Consider the following 16,362-nt stretch of genomic DNA (forward strand, 5'->3'; position numbering starts at 1 on the left):
TTAAGTGGATTGCATTTTAACAAGTGAAATAGGATAGAATGGAAAATATCAAAGTGAACTGTATATAATAAGAATGATAATATTTCATTGATATAAATGTTATTTCTCACTATGTGTAGCAGTAAATACTTTATAGCCACTTCACTATATACTCATCTGTAAAACATTAAATGTATATTGAACAACTACAATGTGTGTGGCATTGTGTTAGGTGCTCCAGCACATGTTATTAAGGTTAATAAAACTGGAGCCTGCCCCTCAAGGAATTTAGGGTATAATGTAAAGAAATTTACAAATAAAATTTAAAAATGCATTGTGTGATAAGGCCATAGTAATAATAGAGCTTAGAACATTAAGAGAGGATTCATAACAGAGTTGGCATTTGAGTGAGTTTTGAATGATAAATAGGATTTTATCTGCTCAAGAGGTGAACAGAGAATGATAAGCGTTTTTATTAGCATGAAAAACAATATGTATAATGTGTTGGTAAGCAGAGTAATCTATGTTTTAAATAAGATAATTGGGTACATGCAGGTCAGTGAAGGAAGAGTAAATATTAAACTTAAAAATTTGTACCTGTGTTAAGTGAGGAGCCATTAAGGAGAATAATGACATGATCAAAGTGGTATTTTAGAAATAGTAATCTTAAATGGTGTTGGTTATCTTGGAAGGGATTAACGTGGTGGTTGGTAGTCTAGACTACCAAATACGGAATAATAAAGAGCTAAACTATGGTGAAGATGAGGAGAATGGAAAGGAATGGTGAGACAGATCTAAGATATTTACTGAAACAAGTATCTCGTCAATGAGGCTTGCATTTGGATGTCAGAACCAAGGGAGAATGAGTTAAAGATAACTCTGAAGTTTTTATTCGGATGATTAATGACATGTTGTTACTTTTACTGGAAAGAGAATAAGAAGAGAAAGGTAGAGAAGATGATGGGTTGTGTTTTGGAAAGAGTAAGTTCAAGATGCTGACAGGTATAAATAACCAAAAGGCAATTGGAAATAAGGAACTGGACACCAGGAGAGGGATTTGAGAATGATCTGGAGGGTGATAGTTATGATAGCATGGCAGTGAATGTTATCACTCAGGGAGAGCTTGTAGAGAAGGCAGCGGAAAGGGACAAACTTTGGGGAACCTCCCTTTTCCCCCATTTAAGGAGTAGAAGTGAAATTAAGTCAAAACAGCCTTAATATTCTGAGGGTAGATGAGATAGTGGAGTATGAAAAACCTAGGGAAGAGAAAGTTTCAAGAACAAATGGCTTGAGCAATGTTATATGTAGCAAAGTGGTTAAGCAAGTTGATGAGAGGCATTTATTTTGTCAAATAGCAGGTTGTTTGGTGACACTACAAGTAATTATTTTTGAAATGTGGGGATGGGAGGAAAGATACGTAAACCAGATTATAAGAAGTAAAAGGAGTAAGCAGGGGAAATGGAAGGGGAATGCACAGAAATTTTAAGGAAAGGATGTAATTGGATGGATTCGTAATGGAAGGGTTTATCAATAAAATTAGACTGAAACAGAGGTTGTTGTTTTGTTCTGTTTAAAATGAATTGAGGCTAGGAAGGTGGCCAGTGCAATAGTGGCTATCTAGAATTGGCACAAGTCAAATAACTTAAAAATTATGATGATGGAGCACAGTGAAGGGAGAGTTGAGGTCAGACTTGCTCAGCTCAGTGCAGTGACTTTCTGAAGTATCTCTTGATATCTCCATAGGAGACATGAGAAAGCAGAGTAGAAATGATTTATAATGTTATGTACCAGGTATCGCAGAGGTCAAGGGGCCTGAGGGTCAAAAATTATATCATGGGAGCCAGGCAGGAAAGGAGGATAAAGTCCAAGAACTGGAGGTATATTAGAAAATAGATATCTGTCTGGAATCATTCATGTTAAATAGCAACAATGTATTAATTTCATTTGCTGCTTGCTTAGTTGAAGCATATTTGGAAAATCACTGGGTACAAAGGGGCTTTTCAAAGAATTCACAAGTAATATCTATGGCCAGTTTTTTTCTGTTTAGCCCTAAAATAGCAATAAAGTTATAAAACTTTTTTTTTTAACTCATGGTGTGTTCTATGTCTGTCGCCTAGTGTTCTGCCTCCCAAAATGGTACCATGGACTCTTTTATGCATGACTTACCTTCATTTTAAATGCAAAAATTTATGATTACATCCCTAAAAATCCCAATCCATAATTTATCTTAGTAAATTATGATAGCTCTGTTATCTAGATTCTCATTTAAACTCTGAATTCTTTAATTTTACTTCTTAAGATAACAAAATAGAATAAGACCATCTGAATGTATAGTAGCAGTGTTTCCCAGAATGTGCTTGGTAGACATTAGTCCCACGAGATACTACAAAATAAAGGAGAGTGTGTATGTGTAATATGGTTGGAAAACTTGAGGAAAACAAGTCATTATGTTACCTTTTGGGCTATTCAAAATGCTTATTAGCATATCAAAGCTACTGGAAGCCCTGCAGGAAAGAAAGTTATTTTTTTCTAAATCCTGCATTTCTCTAACTTATCTGACCTACAAGGACCACTATCACCATCACCATCACCCAGTTATGCTTTTATACAAATCTAATTAATATCATTTGGAACACATTTTGGGAAATATTGCTACATTTGAAATTGTATTTGGAAGTAACCTAAAACAGTGTAAGAATGAATTCTGTGACTACTTATGAAATAGAATGACAGAGACAGATGAAGAATATGAGATCATGTTATTATGGACAATGGCCATAGGTACACAAAAGCAAATGTGTCAGAACACAAGGAACCAATAATTTTAGGAAAAATATTTCTGCAAAAACTTGAGGAATGACCCCAACTTCTGTTATTCTAAGACTTGGAAAGCAAATCTGAGTTTATTATATCCATACCACCATGATTTTTTGTTGAGCAGTTAGTAAAAAATCACAGACTAATGTCAGATCTCTGTGGGAATCTTGGAATGGCCACTTACTAGCTGTGAAACCTTAGGCATTTTACTAACCTTTTGAGCCCATTCCCTCATGTAAAATAGACACAAAGTTATGGTAAGGATTTAATATTGAATATATACAGTCCTTAGCAATGTATCTGCACAAAGTTCCTAATAAATGGTTGATATTATTAACTATTTGTATTATCTTTTCCTACTCTGCATTCACCTCTCCTATCTGAAGGGCCCTGCTTTAAAGCTCATACTTATATAGCGATCACTTTCTCTATTTGGTCCTATAAATCATATTTTCTATACTTTATTTTTAGTTCTATTATAACTTCTGCATAGAAGATGGCTATAATTAGACTTGGATTTTTATCTCTGATAAGATTGCCATTTTTTTTACCTTATAATTAACTGTCAGAGATCAAGCTAGAAGTAAGAGAAATTGTCATTTCTGCTATTTTTTGTTGTTGTTATTCACCTGTGCATGAATTATTAATATTATCTTCAAGACAGTTTCTGTGCAGGAATCTTTTTAAGCCACTTTGGCTGTTACATTATATTTCATTTAGTTAAAACAATAATAGGCATAATCAATTAATGTACTTTACTGGGTTCCTGTAAACTATCTTGGTTGATAATGTCCAGCATTTTGTTAGCCTTATATACCATGTACTTGGTGTGGACATCTTTAAGGAGTAGTTTATGTTGATAATTCATAAAGTCTTTTTAATTGAAGTATAGTTGATTTACAGTATTATGTTAGTTTCAGGTATACAACATAGTGATTCAGTATTTTCCAGATTATATTCCGTTATAGGTTATTACAAGAATCTGGGTATAATTCCCTGTGCTATACAGTATATCCTTGTTGCTTATCTATTTTATATATAGTACTTTGTATCTGTTAATCCCTAATCCCTGTTAATACCCCTAATTTGTCCCTCCCCACTTCCCTCTCCCTTTCAGTAACCACAAGTTTGTTTTCTATGTCTGTGACTCTGTTTCTGTTTTACATATACATTCATTTGTATTATTTTTTAGATTCCACATGTAAGTGATATCATATAGTATTTGCCTTTCTTCTGACTTATTTCACTAAGCATAATATTCTCTATGTCCATCCACATTGCTGCAAGTGGCATTATTTCATTCATTTGTATGGCTGAGTAATATTCCATTGTGTGTGTATACACACACACACACACACACACACACACACACACACACACACATGTATATATATAAACACATACATTATAAACACAGTCTTAAAATTTGGACTTTAAGGAAAAATTATATTGTTAAAATAAGAACAATAAAAATGAGAACAGAGTGTGTATATCTCATAATCATCTAAATTCTGTATCAGTAACAAAAATATAAGGTTAAGCTTAAATGAATTAAGTTACCCCAGATTATTTTAATATTCTCTTTTATCTAATGAAATGACTCCAAAGTAAGAAACTGAATCTTGTTATTGGAATGCAAAAGCCTAAGACTCATCAAAAAGTATTTTTATGTTCTCATAATTAGTATCTAATGTATAACTTTTCTCTTATATTTTAATGTTGACAGCTTCTTCCCTGTGATTCCTTAGAAGCAGATGAAATGGAAAGGCTTAAGCATGAAAGAAATGATGCCTTGGAAGAAGTGAATACACTTAAGGTAATCTCCAATTTAGCTTCCTTATATTTTCTTTAGAAAAATGAAAAGAAAGAAAATTACCTTCTGTTGAATTCTGCAGTATCGGGGCTTAGTTTTTTTTTTTAAAGAATATTAATATCAAATAGCTTAGCATTGAATGTTAATACCAAGTAATTTGATATTTATTTCTTCAGCTGACCTTTAGAGAATTAATTTTTTAGTTCACACACTTATTTATATTTCACAGTCTCCATCTAAGATTCAGTGTGAACAGTGGTTTTTAGTTATCCCTTCTGATCTAGCTACTTTTCACCCCTATTTTTTCTTACGCTGATGGCAAGAATAAGGAGCCAACAAAGATTAGATGAGAAGCCCACAAAACAAGCCATGACAGTTTTGGATCCTCAGATGTTCATTGGGAAATACATTTTCTCCCATGTTCATGGGAATGCTTCAGGGACATCTTGTTTCGCTAACATAATTTAGAATTAAGGCAATGTGATTTAAGGAAAATAAAAACACAGTATATCCCAAATATACTTTAAGATTTTGGTTCTCTTTATATGTCTTCATTTCATGTTTAGTAGAATATTAAATTTACATTATATCCTAAGTTTTACAGAAAGCCATTATATTTTTCAAATCTTCAAGAAAAGCACATAACTACTTGATTTACCATTAATTCACCATAGGAATATATTTTTAAATTACTTTTAATTATTTTCTTAAATAAGTGAAACTCTATTATTTGTTTAATTTTTATTAAAGCAAAATCTTTACACCAAAAAAAAAAAAAGAAAAGAAAGAAAGAAAGAAATTTCCTTGCTACCTTAGTTTTTAAATTCTGACCTCTAGAGGAAGCCATTGTTTAACATATCTTGTTTATCCTTTGGGAGACTTTCTCTATGTAGCCAATCATATGTTTAAAAATACATGTGTATATATTTTTTAACTTTTACAAAATTGCATACACACTTTTTTACAACTTGCCTTCTTTTTTTCTCTTTGTTAGCATTATATCTTTGGTTACTTTTCAGGTTAACATATACAGATCTACCTAATTCTTTTTAATGCCTCTCCTATCATCAAAAGGTTCTATTCTAGGTTATTTAACCAGTTCTTTATTGATGGATATTTAGGCTATTTCCAGTTTTCCATTATTAAAAATAATTCCATCATAAGTAGCTTTGTAGATGTATCTTTGGGCTGTTGTGCAGTTGTAAAAGTACAAATTGAATACATTTCTGAAAGCCGAATTGCTTTTATCAAAGAATATGGATGCATAAAATTTTACATGTTGCCAAATTCCCTTTCAAAAGATATTACCAATTCATGTTACGTTCAAATGTAAGCATTTTACTACTAAAGGAATATTTTATATTTCTTTTTACAGCTTTGAAACCACTATCCACATTTTTTTGTGTAACAAGAATTAAGATGAAAAATATAAATTTAGTTTTAAAAATATATTGACAGTAGTTTCCTCGTATTCTCTTAGAAAACATCTCCAGGGTTGGTTACATTGGTAAGACAGCATTTTTATATAATTTACTCTGCATAAGTCGTTGAGTCTTACAGTTCATCAGAATTTTCTGAGGCTCTCAGATCTTTTTTATTTCCCTAATGTTTATCATTGTTAAATTTAGTGATATATTCCTGTTTTTTATTGGAATATCAGTAGTAATTATTAGAATTTTAATTTAATTTAACATTTAAACAAAGTTTTCCTGAGGAGCTGTTCAGTAAATCAGGATTCACATTTAAAATTTTTGAGATGTAACTGAGCATATCCTACTGTGACAAAACCTAAAAGCACGGGTGAAATATATTCTATATTTTATAATTTCCTTTACCTGAGAACCTATCTATTGGCTGAGAACCACTTGTTTAACTATAGAAAAGATTGTACAAAGCAATAAATATTTCATTTGAGATAATGTTTGCACTTTTGAGTTTTTCTGTTTTGAGTTTGCAGTTTTGAGTTTTCACACTCACACAAATAGCAGAGGTTGTTAAATGAAGTTCATGGAGTGTATAGATGGTCTCTCATCACTTCCCATTATCCTGTGACATCTCTATTCTTCATGTCTGATTTGAGGTACAAAGAAAAATGAAGCCAAGAAAATTTGATACCAATGGCTAATTTTTATTTTGCAAGAATGATTTTTAAAAGTGCCATGGGCCTCATTTAACTTAAAGCCTTTCTGCAGAGTTCACATTGCTACTGCTTTGCAAAGCTGAATGAAAATAGATATATTTTCCATTTACAGATGCAAAAAACTAGGACACAAAAAGTGAAGGTGACTTGCATAAAACCCAGGAGCCAGCAGTTTCTTGACTTCTGGTCTGTGGCAGATTCATTAGATTGCTATATGATATTCATTGTCATGTACTTTCATTTCATCTGTTAGACAAGAATGAGCTGAAGTATAACAGAAAGCGAATTGCTTCCTGTAAACCCTGCAATGCTGCCATGAATATTTACCACTCAATATAATCTTCCAGCAATTCCTCTGCTTGGGTTTATAGTAAAATGGTTCTTAAATTACTCTTAGTATCTCTGATTTGATCAAAAACATGTAGATTTATTTATGACATACTTAACAAAATTGAACATTTTAGGATATTTGCTCAACTGAATTTTAAGTTCAAAGATTTTAATATTTGATTGACATGCCTAATGTTATTCTTCCTTAGTAACTATTATTTCATATTTTGGTTACACCAGTCATATCTTCAGTTTTACGGATAATCTTCCAAAAATAAACTAAATTAAGAAAATAATAGTTAACCCAGTTTCATAGTCCTCTTTAGTATAGTAAGAGACACTCTAAGTTGTAATAATAATGCTCTTCAATTTGCAAGCTTTTTGGCAATGATAGCTATTACCCAACATTTAGTTAATATTTATACATTCTGATCCTGATTGACTTATTTTGGACCTTGGATTTTGAGGTTTTAAAAAGCGGCTAACAGGGAGTCCACTGGTAGCTAGTGGTTAGGATTCCGGGCTTTCACTGCTGTGGCTCGGGTTCAGTCCCTGGTCAGGGAGCTAAGATCCTGCAAGCTGCATGGTGCCAGACCCCCCTCCAAAAAAAGTGACTAATTATAGTAACAGAAAATATGTTTACATCACCACAATTATACTGTAAATAACTAATTACTTTTAGATGGTATGTGTAAAGCCAGAAAAATGACTGGGAACTACATTTTCAAATTGTAGAAATTGGATGTTTGGGGAATTTATAAGCTTTGAAACAAAGCCCTAAATATCATACCCATTGATACCTTCATAACAAGTTATTAATTCAGTGGTTTTTAAATATAGGAAAAATTATTTCAATCGGAAAGGCAAAGGAAACAACTGACAGAAGAACTCCAAAATGTGAAACAAGTAAGTGTATGTATTGTATATATGTGTTTTGTATATGTGTGCATAAACATATGAGGTATAATTACAAAGTATTGATGCTGTATAATATCCCAGAGCTTACAGATGTAAACAGTATAGTATAAAATAGTATAGATCTTAAAAGCGATCACTCATAGGGGCTGTACCCATGCTGAATTCCTGCTACCAAAGGAAATGTTAAAACTCCTCTTGGAAATTGCTTTCAAAGCCAGATATCTATGGACTGAAATGACCCATCTCATTGCTTTTCTCTTCTTTTTTTCTTTCTCTTTTATTTTCCCTTTTTCTTTTCTTCTGTTACTCATACTCATCTTATTAAAGATAAAAACAAAACAAGCAAAAAACAAAAACCTCCAAAGCAGAGCATTTTTTAATTTTATTTTTTAATAATGAAAAGTAAAAATTTGGGATTTCCCTAGTGGTGCAGTGGTTGAGAATCCGCCTGCCAATGCAGGGTACACGGGTTTGATCCCTGGTCAGGGAAGATCCCACATGCCGTGGAGCAACTAAGCCCATGCACCACAACTACTGAGCCTGCGCTCTAGAGCCTGCAAGCCACAACTACTGAGCCCGTGTGCCACAACTACTGAAACCTGCGTGCCTAGAGCCCATTCTCCACGAGAGAAGCCAGCGCAATGAGAAGCCCATGCACCGCAATGAAGAGTAGCCCACGCTCGCTGCAACTAGAGAAAACCTGCACATAGCAATGAAGACACAACACAGCCAAAAATTAATTAACTAATTAATTTTTAAAAAATTAATTTTCACTCTGCATCATTCTTCAGAGAATTTTAAGTAACTTACAGCAAAAAAATACAACAGCATCATCATGAAATAGAGATACAAGTAACAAACAAATAAAATATTAATAAGAGTAGGAAGTTAAGAGACCATTGTTATAGATCAGTGGCAATCACCTGATTTTGAATCTCCCCAACATTATCCTCCCAGAAAACATAAAATTTACAGAGCAAAATAAAACCATACAGGACCCATACTGGTTTCTTTTGTTTGTTTGTTTGTTTAGGGGTTTTTTTGGCTGTGCCACTTGGCTTGCAGGATCTTAGTTCCCCAACCAGGGATTGAACCCAGGCCCATGGTAGTGAAAGCACCGAGTCCTAACCACTGGACTGCCAGGGAATTCCTAGGACCCATACCTTAAATATGGCTATTGGACAGGGAACACCAGAACCTTCAAACTACATACAAATAGTTTAAAAATTCCAACAAATTCTTGCAACTTGCCTGCCACTGAAACCTGGCGTACAAAGAGCAGAGGAGTTACGGCTTAAAAACTCTGAAAAAGAATAAGGAGAAACAGAGCAATTAGATGAAATACTACAAATAAAATCACCCCCAGAAAGAGAAAAATGCCACTATTAATGCCAAAATACTGAACAGAGGCCAGGTTTTTGTGGTTCTCAGGACTTGAGAAAGTGTGTGCAACCAGAAGTGACAGCCTTCGAGAATCATTGCTTCTGGGGAAGAATCAAATAGAGAAGGGGTGGTATCCCTTGAAGATTAGGAAATAAAGCGAAACAAGGAAATAAGAGGGGAAAATTAAGGATCTTGCAGAAATGAAAGAGAAACAAGACATACCAAACCTCCTCTATCTACCCTCCACTATGACCGTCAACAACATGATCCATAAAAGAAATTGCACAGAAGAGGGTGCTGTTGAACTAAGAACTCTTTCTATGAAAGAAAAAGGAATTGGAAAAAAAAAATCTGTCCCTGTCATTACAAGACAACTGTAAAAATCAGACAATATGAATTAAAGCTTTCCTCCTAATGAAAACTCCAAACAATTCAACCATAAAGCTGACAAAAACTGTAACACATCACTGCAAACTCAATTTAATATCGTCAAACAAGCATTTGGCATTAAGAAAGAAAAGCACCTCAAATCAGAAATTTAAAACTGACTTAGAAAATGACAAAAAACAGGAATAAATGAAATGAGAGTTGATAAAACTTAGGAAAGAAAGAGAAGAAAAAGACAAAATGATACCAGAAATGAAAACTAAATTACAGGTTTCCCAAGGAAGAACATAATCAAATAAAAAGGCATTGAAGAAAACCAGAAAAATAAGAATGAAATAAAGAAGTAAAAGATTTTCTTAAAGAAGTAAATCAAAACAACTGAACAGCACTAATATTTAGAACTATAATCCAAGAAAACTTTTCAGAAATAAGATGACCTGACACTGTTAATGGATAGTGGGGAAATTTGGCCTGGAAAGATCAATTATAGGACCTATCCTAGTAAAACTAGTAGACTTTAAAGATAGAGAAAAAAATAGGCAAAGTGCCTTCAAATGAAAAGGTCAAATAACTTACAAAGGCAATAGAATTAGACCAGCATCAGCCTTCTTGACACAACATACAAAGTAAGGCATTAGTGGAGCAATATTTTCATGAAACTAAAGGAAAGAATGTGTAAACCAAGAATATTGTATACCACCAAGTTGACTCCCAGATATCAAGGCCATAGAAAAACAGTTTAAAATGTGCCAGTATTCAGAGCATAATGTACACATGTAGTATTCCTGAGGAATCTGGGAGAGGTGAGTTTCACCCAGCCAAAAAATGCCTGGGATAACTTTGACAAGAATTTCCAAACTGTGAGCATTTCCTATCTGTTATTTTATAGCTGAGACTAAAATGAGAGTGCGTTCACAGGTAAAAGAATAATGTGTAAACATTACATGTCTGACAAAAATCAAAGATGCAATTTTATTTTTAATGAGAGGAGAAGGGAGAAAAAAAGGGAAAATAGCATAAGATCATTCTGTTGTATGAGTAAAGTATAATAGTCACTGAATATTATTTAAAACTGACACCAAATATTAAAAAGATGAGGTAAATATTGAGGGAATATCAGGCACTTATAAAAAGCAATAATACAAATGTAACCTGTAGAATGAAAATACACATCTTCCTAATTACCAAGAGAAATCTTTTTAAAGAAGTAAAAGGGACACATGAATGAAGAAATGCAGTAAATATACACAATAATTTCAACAAAAGACAGTATGACAAAATTGAGACTGAACATAATAGTCATCTTAATTAACATAACTGGGATTAACTCACCTATTAAAATGTTTTAGGAAAATATCATTTACCAAAACTGACCTCAATAGAGATAGAAAGTTTAATATACCAATTTCCATAGAAGAAATAAAGTTACCAAGAAGCCACCCTATAGAAAAGGACCAGGCCAAATAGTTTCACAGGGGAATCTAACCAAACCTCTGGCAATCAATCTCCCATAAATGGCTTCAGAGTATTAAAAAAAAAAAAAAGAAAAGAAAGAAAGAAAATATACAAATTCTTTTCTGGGAGCAAGTATAACATTTGATGCCTAAACCTGATAAAAGTAGCACAAAAAAAGAAAATGCAGTTAGACTAGAAAGACAACTAGGGACATACGAATTGGAAAAGAAAAAATAAAGCTATCTCTGTTCTCAGGTAACATAATAGTAATCCAGAAAACTCTAGAGAATCAATGATAAAACTAACTCATTGGAAAAATCCACAAGCCAGCAAGATATAAAATTAATATGCAAGGGACTTCCCTGGTGGGCAGTGGTTAAGAATCCGCCCGCCAATGCAGGGGACACGGGTTCGAGCCCTGGTCCGGGAAGATCCCACACGTTGCAGAGCAACTAAGCCCGTGTGCAGCAACTACTGAGCCTGTGCTCTAGAGCCCACGAGCCACAACTACTGAGCCCGTGTGCCACAACTACTGAAGCCTGTGCCTAGAGCCCACGCTTCGCAACAAGAGAAGCCACTGCAATGAGACACCCGCGCACTGCAATGAAGAGTAGCCCCCACTCGCCGCAACTAGAGAAAGCCCACACGCGGCCACGAAGACCCAATGCAGCCAAATAAATAATTTTTTAAAAAAAATTAATATGCAAAATTCAATTGCATCCATATACACAAATTATAAGCAGAAGTTTTAACAGTTTAGATGAAACCAAAAATTATATAGAAAAATGGGTAAAAAACATGAACAGACCACTCACCAAAAAGTTATAAAAAGGTCATATGAAACATGAAAAGATATTCAGTCTTTCTCATAATAAGAGAAATAGCAATTAAATCTACATTGAGACAGGACTTCCAGCTTCTAGTACTGAGCAAGACACTTGCAGAGAACATTTTCCAAGAGAACAACTCTAAAACCTGGACATTACACACTAAGCAACAACCAAAGGAACTGGAACATGAACGCAGAGAAGCTGCTCCTCTGGGAAGCGGGGAACTATGTGAACTAAATTTCTTGTTCCGAGTGTTTTAAGCCTGGAGCTAACAGCAATCTGATACCAGTGGAAATTGACCCTCACTTGGGGTCACTTGGTATTTGAAAACATTCACAGACAATTCAATGAGGAAAAGCTGCTCATTACAATACATGGTGCTAGAACAAGGGAATATTAGTATGAGAAAAATTGAATCTCAACCACTACCTCATTTCATATTCAAAAACTACTCTGAATGGATTACAGATCTAAACGTAAGAACTAAAACTTAAATTCCAGAAGAAACTTTTGTGACATTGGGTTAAGCAAAGTTATCAAACCATATAACTAAAATTAGTAAATTTTACTATTATATATATAAATTATTCCTCAGCAAAGCTATTTTTTTTTTTTAGATATGCCAGTACAACTTTTCATCCATCAGATTAGCAAAAATTCAGAAGCTTGACAGTGTGCTGTTGGTGAGGCTGTTTCAAAACAGGCATCCTCATACATTGCTGGTGGTAATGCAAAATGGCGTGCAGCTATGAAGGAGAATTTGGCATTTCTAACAAATCTATGTATGCATTTACACTTCAACCTGGCAACCTCACTGCTAGGAATTTGCCTTGAAGATATACCTTTAATAATATTAAAATACATGTGCACAGTATTTATTGTGATATTATTTGTAATTAGGAAATATTGGAAACTACCTTCATCTCCTAAGCATAGGTGATTGAATGGACTATGGTCCATACGTGCAATGGAGCTCTATGCCGCTGCAGGAGAGAGAAGGAAGATCTCTCCTCAGTAGTACAAAGTGATTTCCAAGAGATACTTTCAAGTAAAAAAGAGCAAAGGATGAAAGAGTGTATATAGTATTATCATTTATAAACAAGAGAAATTATCATGTGTATCTATTTATCTTTACAAAAAAAACCAAAGGAAGGATAAACTACACAGCAATGAAATTGGTTATCTACAACACGGGTGGGCACAGAGTGGACAAGATGCAGGAGGGAATGACACCTCTCTGAGAATACCTTTTTATGTAATTTTTACTTTGGGGGACATGTTAATATTCTACATATTTTTAAAATATATAAAGAAATCAGGAAAGATGGGAAAGGGAAAATGAGCTTAAAACTACAAGCAAAGTGAAATAAATTAATTCATTTGCATGTCAAATGAATACCATAAATATACCAAAGGAAAACAAAAGAAAGAATCAATTTCAGTAACCTATGAACACAGTATTTATGTTCAGTGTTTGACAGGTTGGGTTGAGTTAGAAAAGAATTGCAAACAAATCCCAGAACTTTTATAGTATGTTTTGTTGTCTTGTTGTTATTTTAGAGGTGTGGCCAAAGCCATTCTGAAACAATTTTAAGATGTAATATAGGTCTCAGCAAATGTGTTGATTGTTGTTGAGAGCCAGAATCTCAATGAAAAAGCAAAGACATTCAAAGCAGAATGAAGGAAGTCAAAAAAGAATCCTGTGGATGTACTAGAATTGGAGGTATCATTGTGAATGCATCATTTCTAAAATATATATGTATGTATGTATGTATGTGAATATGAATAATACATGCCCATATATATATGTATGTATACACACACACGTGTGTGTGTATATATATATATATATATATATATATATATATATATATATAATCCTAGCTCTGACAGCTGAAAGAGCCAAGAAGCAGACACCCCAATAGCAATGAGCATATAACATATCTAAGTACCCATTTCCCACTAATAGGAATCCAGGCTTCTTGGAGAAATGACTGATTTCAGGGCCAGGGGTGGGTAAGTACAAAATGAGCCTGAAACATCTTATGCTAGAAAATAAGGAAATGCCCAAAATGATGGGATCATGTCACAAGGAACCAGCTTGAAGGGCCTTCCACTGGCCAATCTGGAAGTACTTGAGCACCAAAATAATTAAATACAGTAATGAACCATTGAAAACATTGTGATTCATGAGTCCATACCATAGTAAAGAGATGAATTAATTAATGAGGAGAACTGAGGGCTCTTTCTCATTATAGACTGTTGAGTGCTGACTGATAACTACAGTTATCAGAGAAGCTGCCAGATTTGGGAAGTCAGCATTTTGCATCTGTTTCAGTAATGGCTGGATCAGACGCAAATCATAAAATGCTAAATCTAGGGGGCATTTTTTTTTATGAAGAGCAGAACATTTACATATTTACATGGTTTTAAAGTGGCTTTTTATAAACTGCTTATTAATTGCAAGGGGAAAATAGTAATTATACAGTAGTGAAATCAGACAACTCCTAGACTGGTGCTAAAAATGGATATCACCAGTGAAGAACAGATGGGCATGTATGACTTCAAATGTGATACCTTGAAAAGGACGCAACATCAGTTATGTAGCATTATGGCTAAGAATGTATGAACCTGAATCTGGCCATGAGGAAGCATCAGACAAACCCCAAATGAAGGACAGCTTTATTTTTTTTAAAGGTGTGTGTGTGTTGGGGGTGTGGGTGTGGGTTATATTCTTCGGAACTGTCAATGACATAAAGAAACAAAAGAATGAAAAGGAAGGGAAGGAGGGAGAGAGGGAGGGAGGAAGGAAGGGAGGGAGGGAGGGAGGGAGGGAGGAGGGGAGGGACGTAAGAAAGAGATGGACAGGGGAGAGAGAAAGACAGACAGGAAGAAAGAAAGAGAGAAAGGATGAGGGAGGGAGGAAGGAGAGAAGGAGGGAAGGTCGCAGATTAAAAGAGGGTAAAGAGACATGAAAACTAAAAAAAAAGCTGATCCTACACTGGATCCTGCACTGGAATGGGGAAAATGCTATAAAGGATATTATTGGGTCAATTAACAAAATTGGAATACAGATGGTAGATTAGATAAAAGTATTGTTTCAATGTTAAATTTCTTAAATTTGATAGCTGTACTATGGTTGTATAAGATAGCCTTATACTTAGGAAATACTAACGTTTGTAGGGGTAAAGAACCATGATGAGTGCAATGTAACTCACCCTCAGATGGTTAGAAAAAATTGTGTGTATATATATTTATATACATATGTGTATATAAATATGTATATGTATGCATGTATGTGTACATATGTATATAAGTGAGAGATTGAGAACATGCAAAATCTTGGTAACAACAACCTTGAAATATCAGTGGTTTACAAGAATACTTTATTTCTCACTCATGGACATGCAAAAGGGTGAATCTGTGAGTTGGGTAAATTTGGGCCAAGGATATAAAGATGTTCTTTGTACTATTCCTATTCTTGTATCCCTTATGTACATTTGAAATTATTTCCAAATTAAAAGTGTTTAAAAGTCCTCTATTTTTGTCCAGTTTTTAGACCCCCATTTTATTAAGTTTTTTTGTACTTTGATTGATATGCCTTTTTAGTTCTGTATCTTCAATACTTGCATCAGTTTATATGGCCAGGCCAATTTACATTTTAGTGTTTCTTTGAATGCTCAAAGTGGACATTTATAAATCTTCTTTGTTAATTTTTACATGTAGAATAAATTAAGGGGTAGGGTTTTTTCTACATTTACTTAAAATTTTGTTTTCTCCTAAATGCTTGGATCTTAAAAGCTTTAGAATATCAAGCATACTTAGTAAAGTAAGGTAATATGATAGTATAAATGTATATAGCACAAAGTAAGCACTCAACAAATGTTAACTATTATGGTCATTATTATTAATAATAGAAGAAGTAATATTAAGTGTGGAGAAAGAGGTGGAAATGATTTGTTTTAACGATTTGATTTAGAGGAAGAAAACCTAATTCTGGCTGACGGAATAAGGAGACTTTTATTAAAGAGAAGGTGGACCAGACATGGAAAGGGGATAGCATTCCAGGCAGAGGGTGCAGCATGAAAATTGTGGTATGAAAGGGAAAGTCTTATCTTGAGAGTCAAAATGGGCCCTCTTTTGTATGCTAATTTTACTATTACTTGTTAATATGTTTGTATCTAAAAATGTGATGATAATGTCTGTCTTATAATTTGTTCCTAGTTCTTTAGCATTTAAGAGCCTAAAACTATCAGTAATATAGTAAGTTCCTAAAAAATAATAGTTTTGATTTGTATTCTTTTATCTTA

The 16,362-nt window shown here is 33.8% G+C and overlaps 1 protein-coding gene across 4 annotated transcripts in view; it reads left to right on the forward strand.

The window, feature by feature from the left end:
- Positions 1-16,362, forward strand: part of STXBP4 (syntaxin binding protein 4) — a 182,471-nt gene that overhangs the window by 78,543 nt on the left and 87,566 nt on the right. For 3 of the 4 annotated variants that reach the window (XM_079903546.1, XM_079903548.1, XM_079903547.1), the window contains 2 exons: positions 4,523-4,612; positions 7,920-7,985. In XM_079903546.1, the coding sequence (XP_079759672.1) occupies positions 4,523-4,612; positions 7,920-7,985 (156 nt within the window). Of the gene's footprint in view, positions 1-4,522; positions 4,613-7,919; positions 7,986-13,612; positions 13,709-16,362 lie in introns of those variants that run through there. The other variant, XM_079903549.1, reaches the window with a different exon arrangement.

The sequence above is a fragment of the Stenella coeruleoalba genome (genome assembly GCF_951394435.1).
Source record: "Stenella coeruleoalba genome assembly, chromosome: 19".
Classification (NCBI taxonomy): Eukaryota; Metazoa; Chordata; class Mammalia; order Artiodactyla; family Delphinidae; genus Stenella; species Stenella coeruleoalba.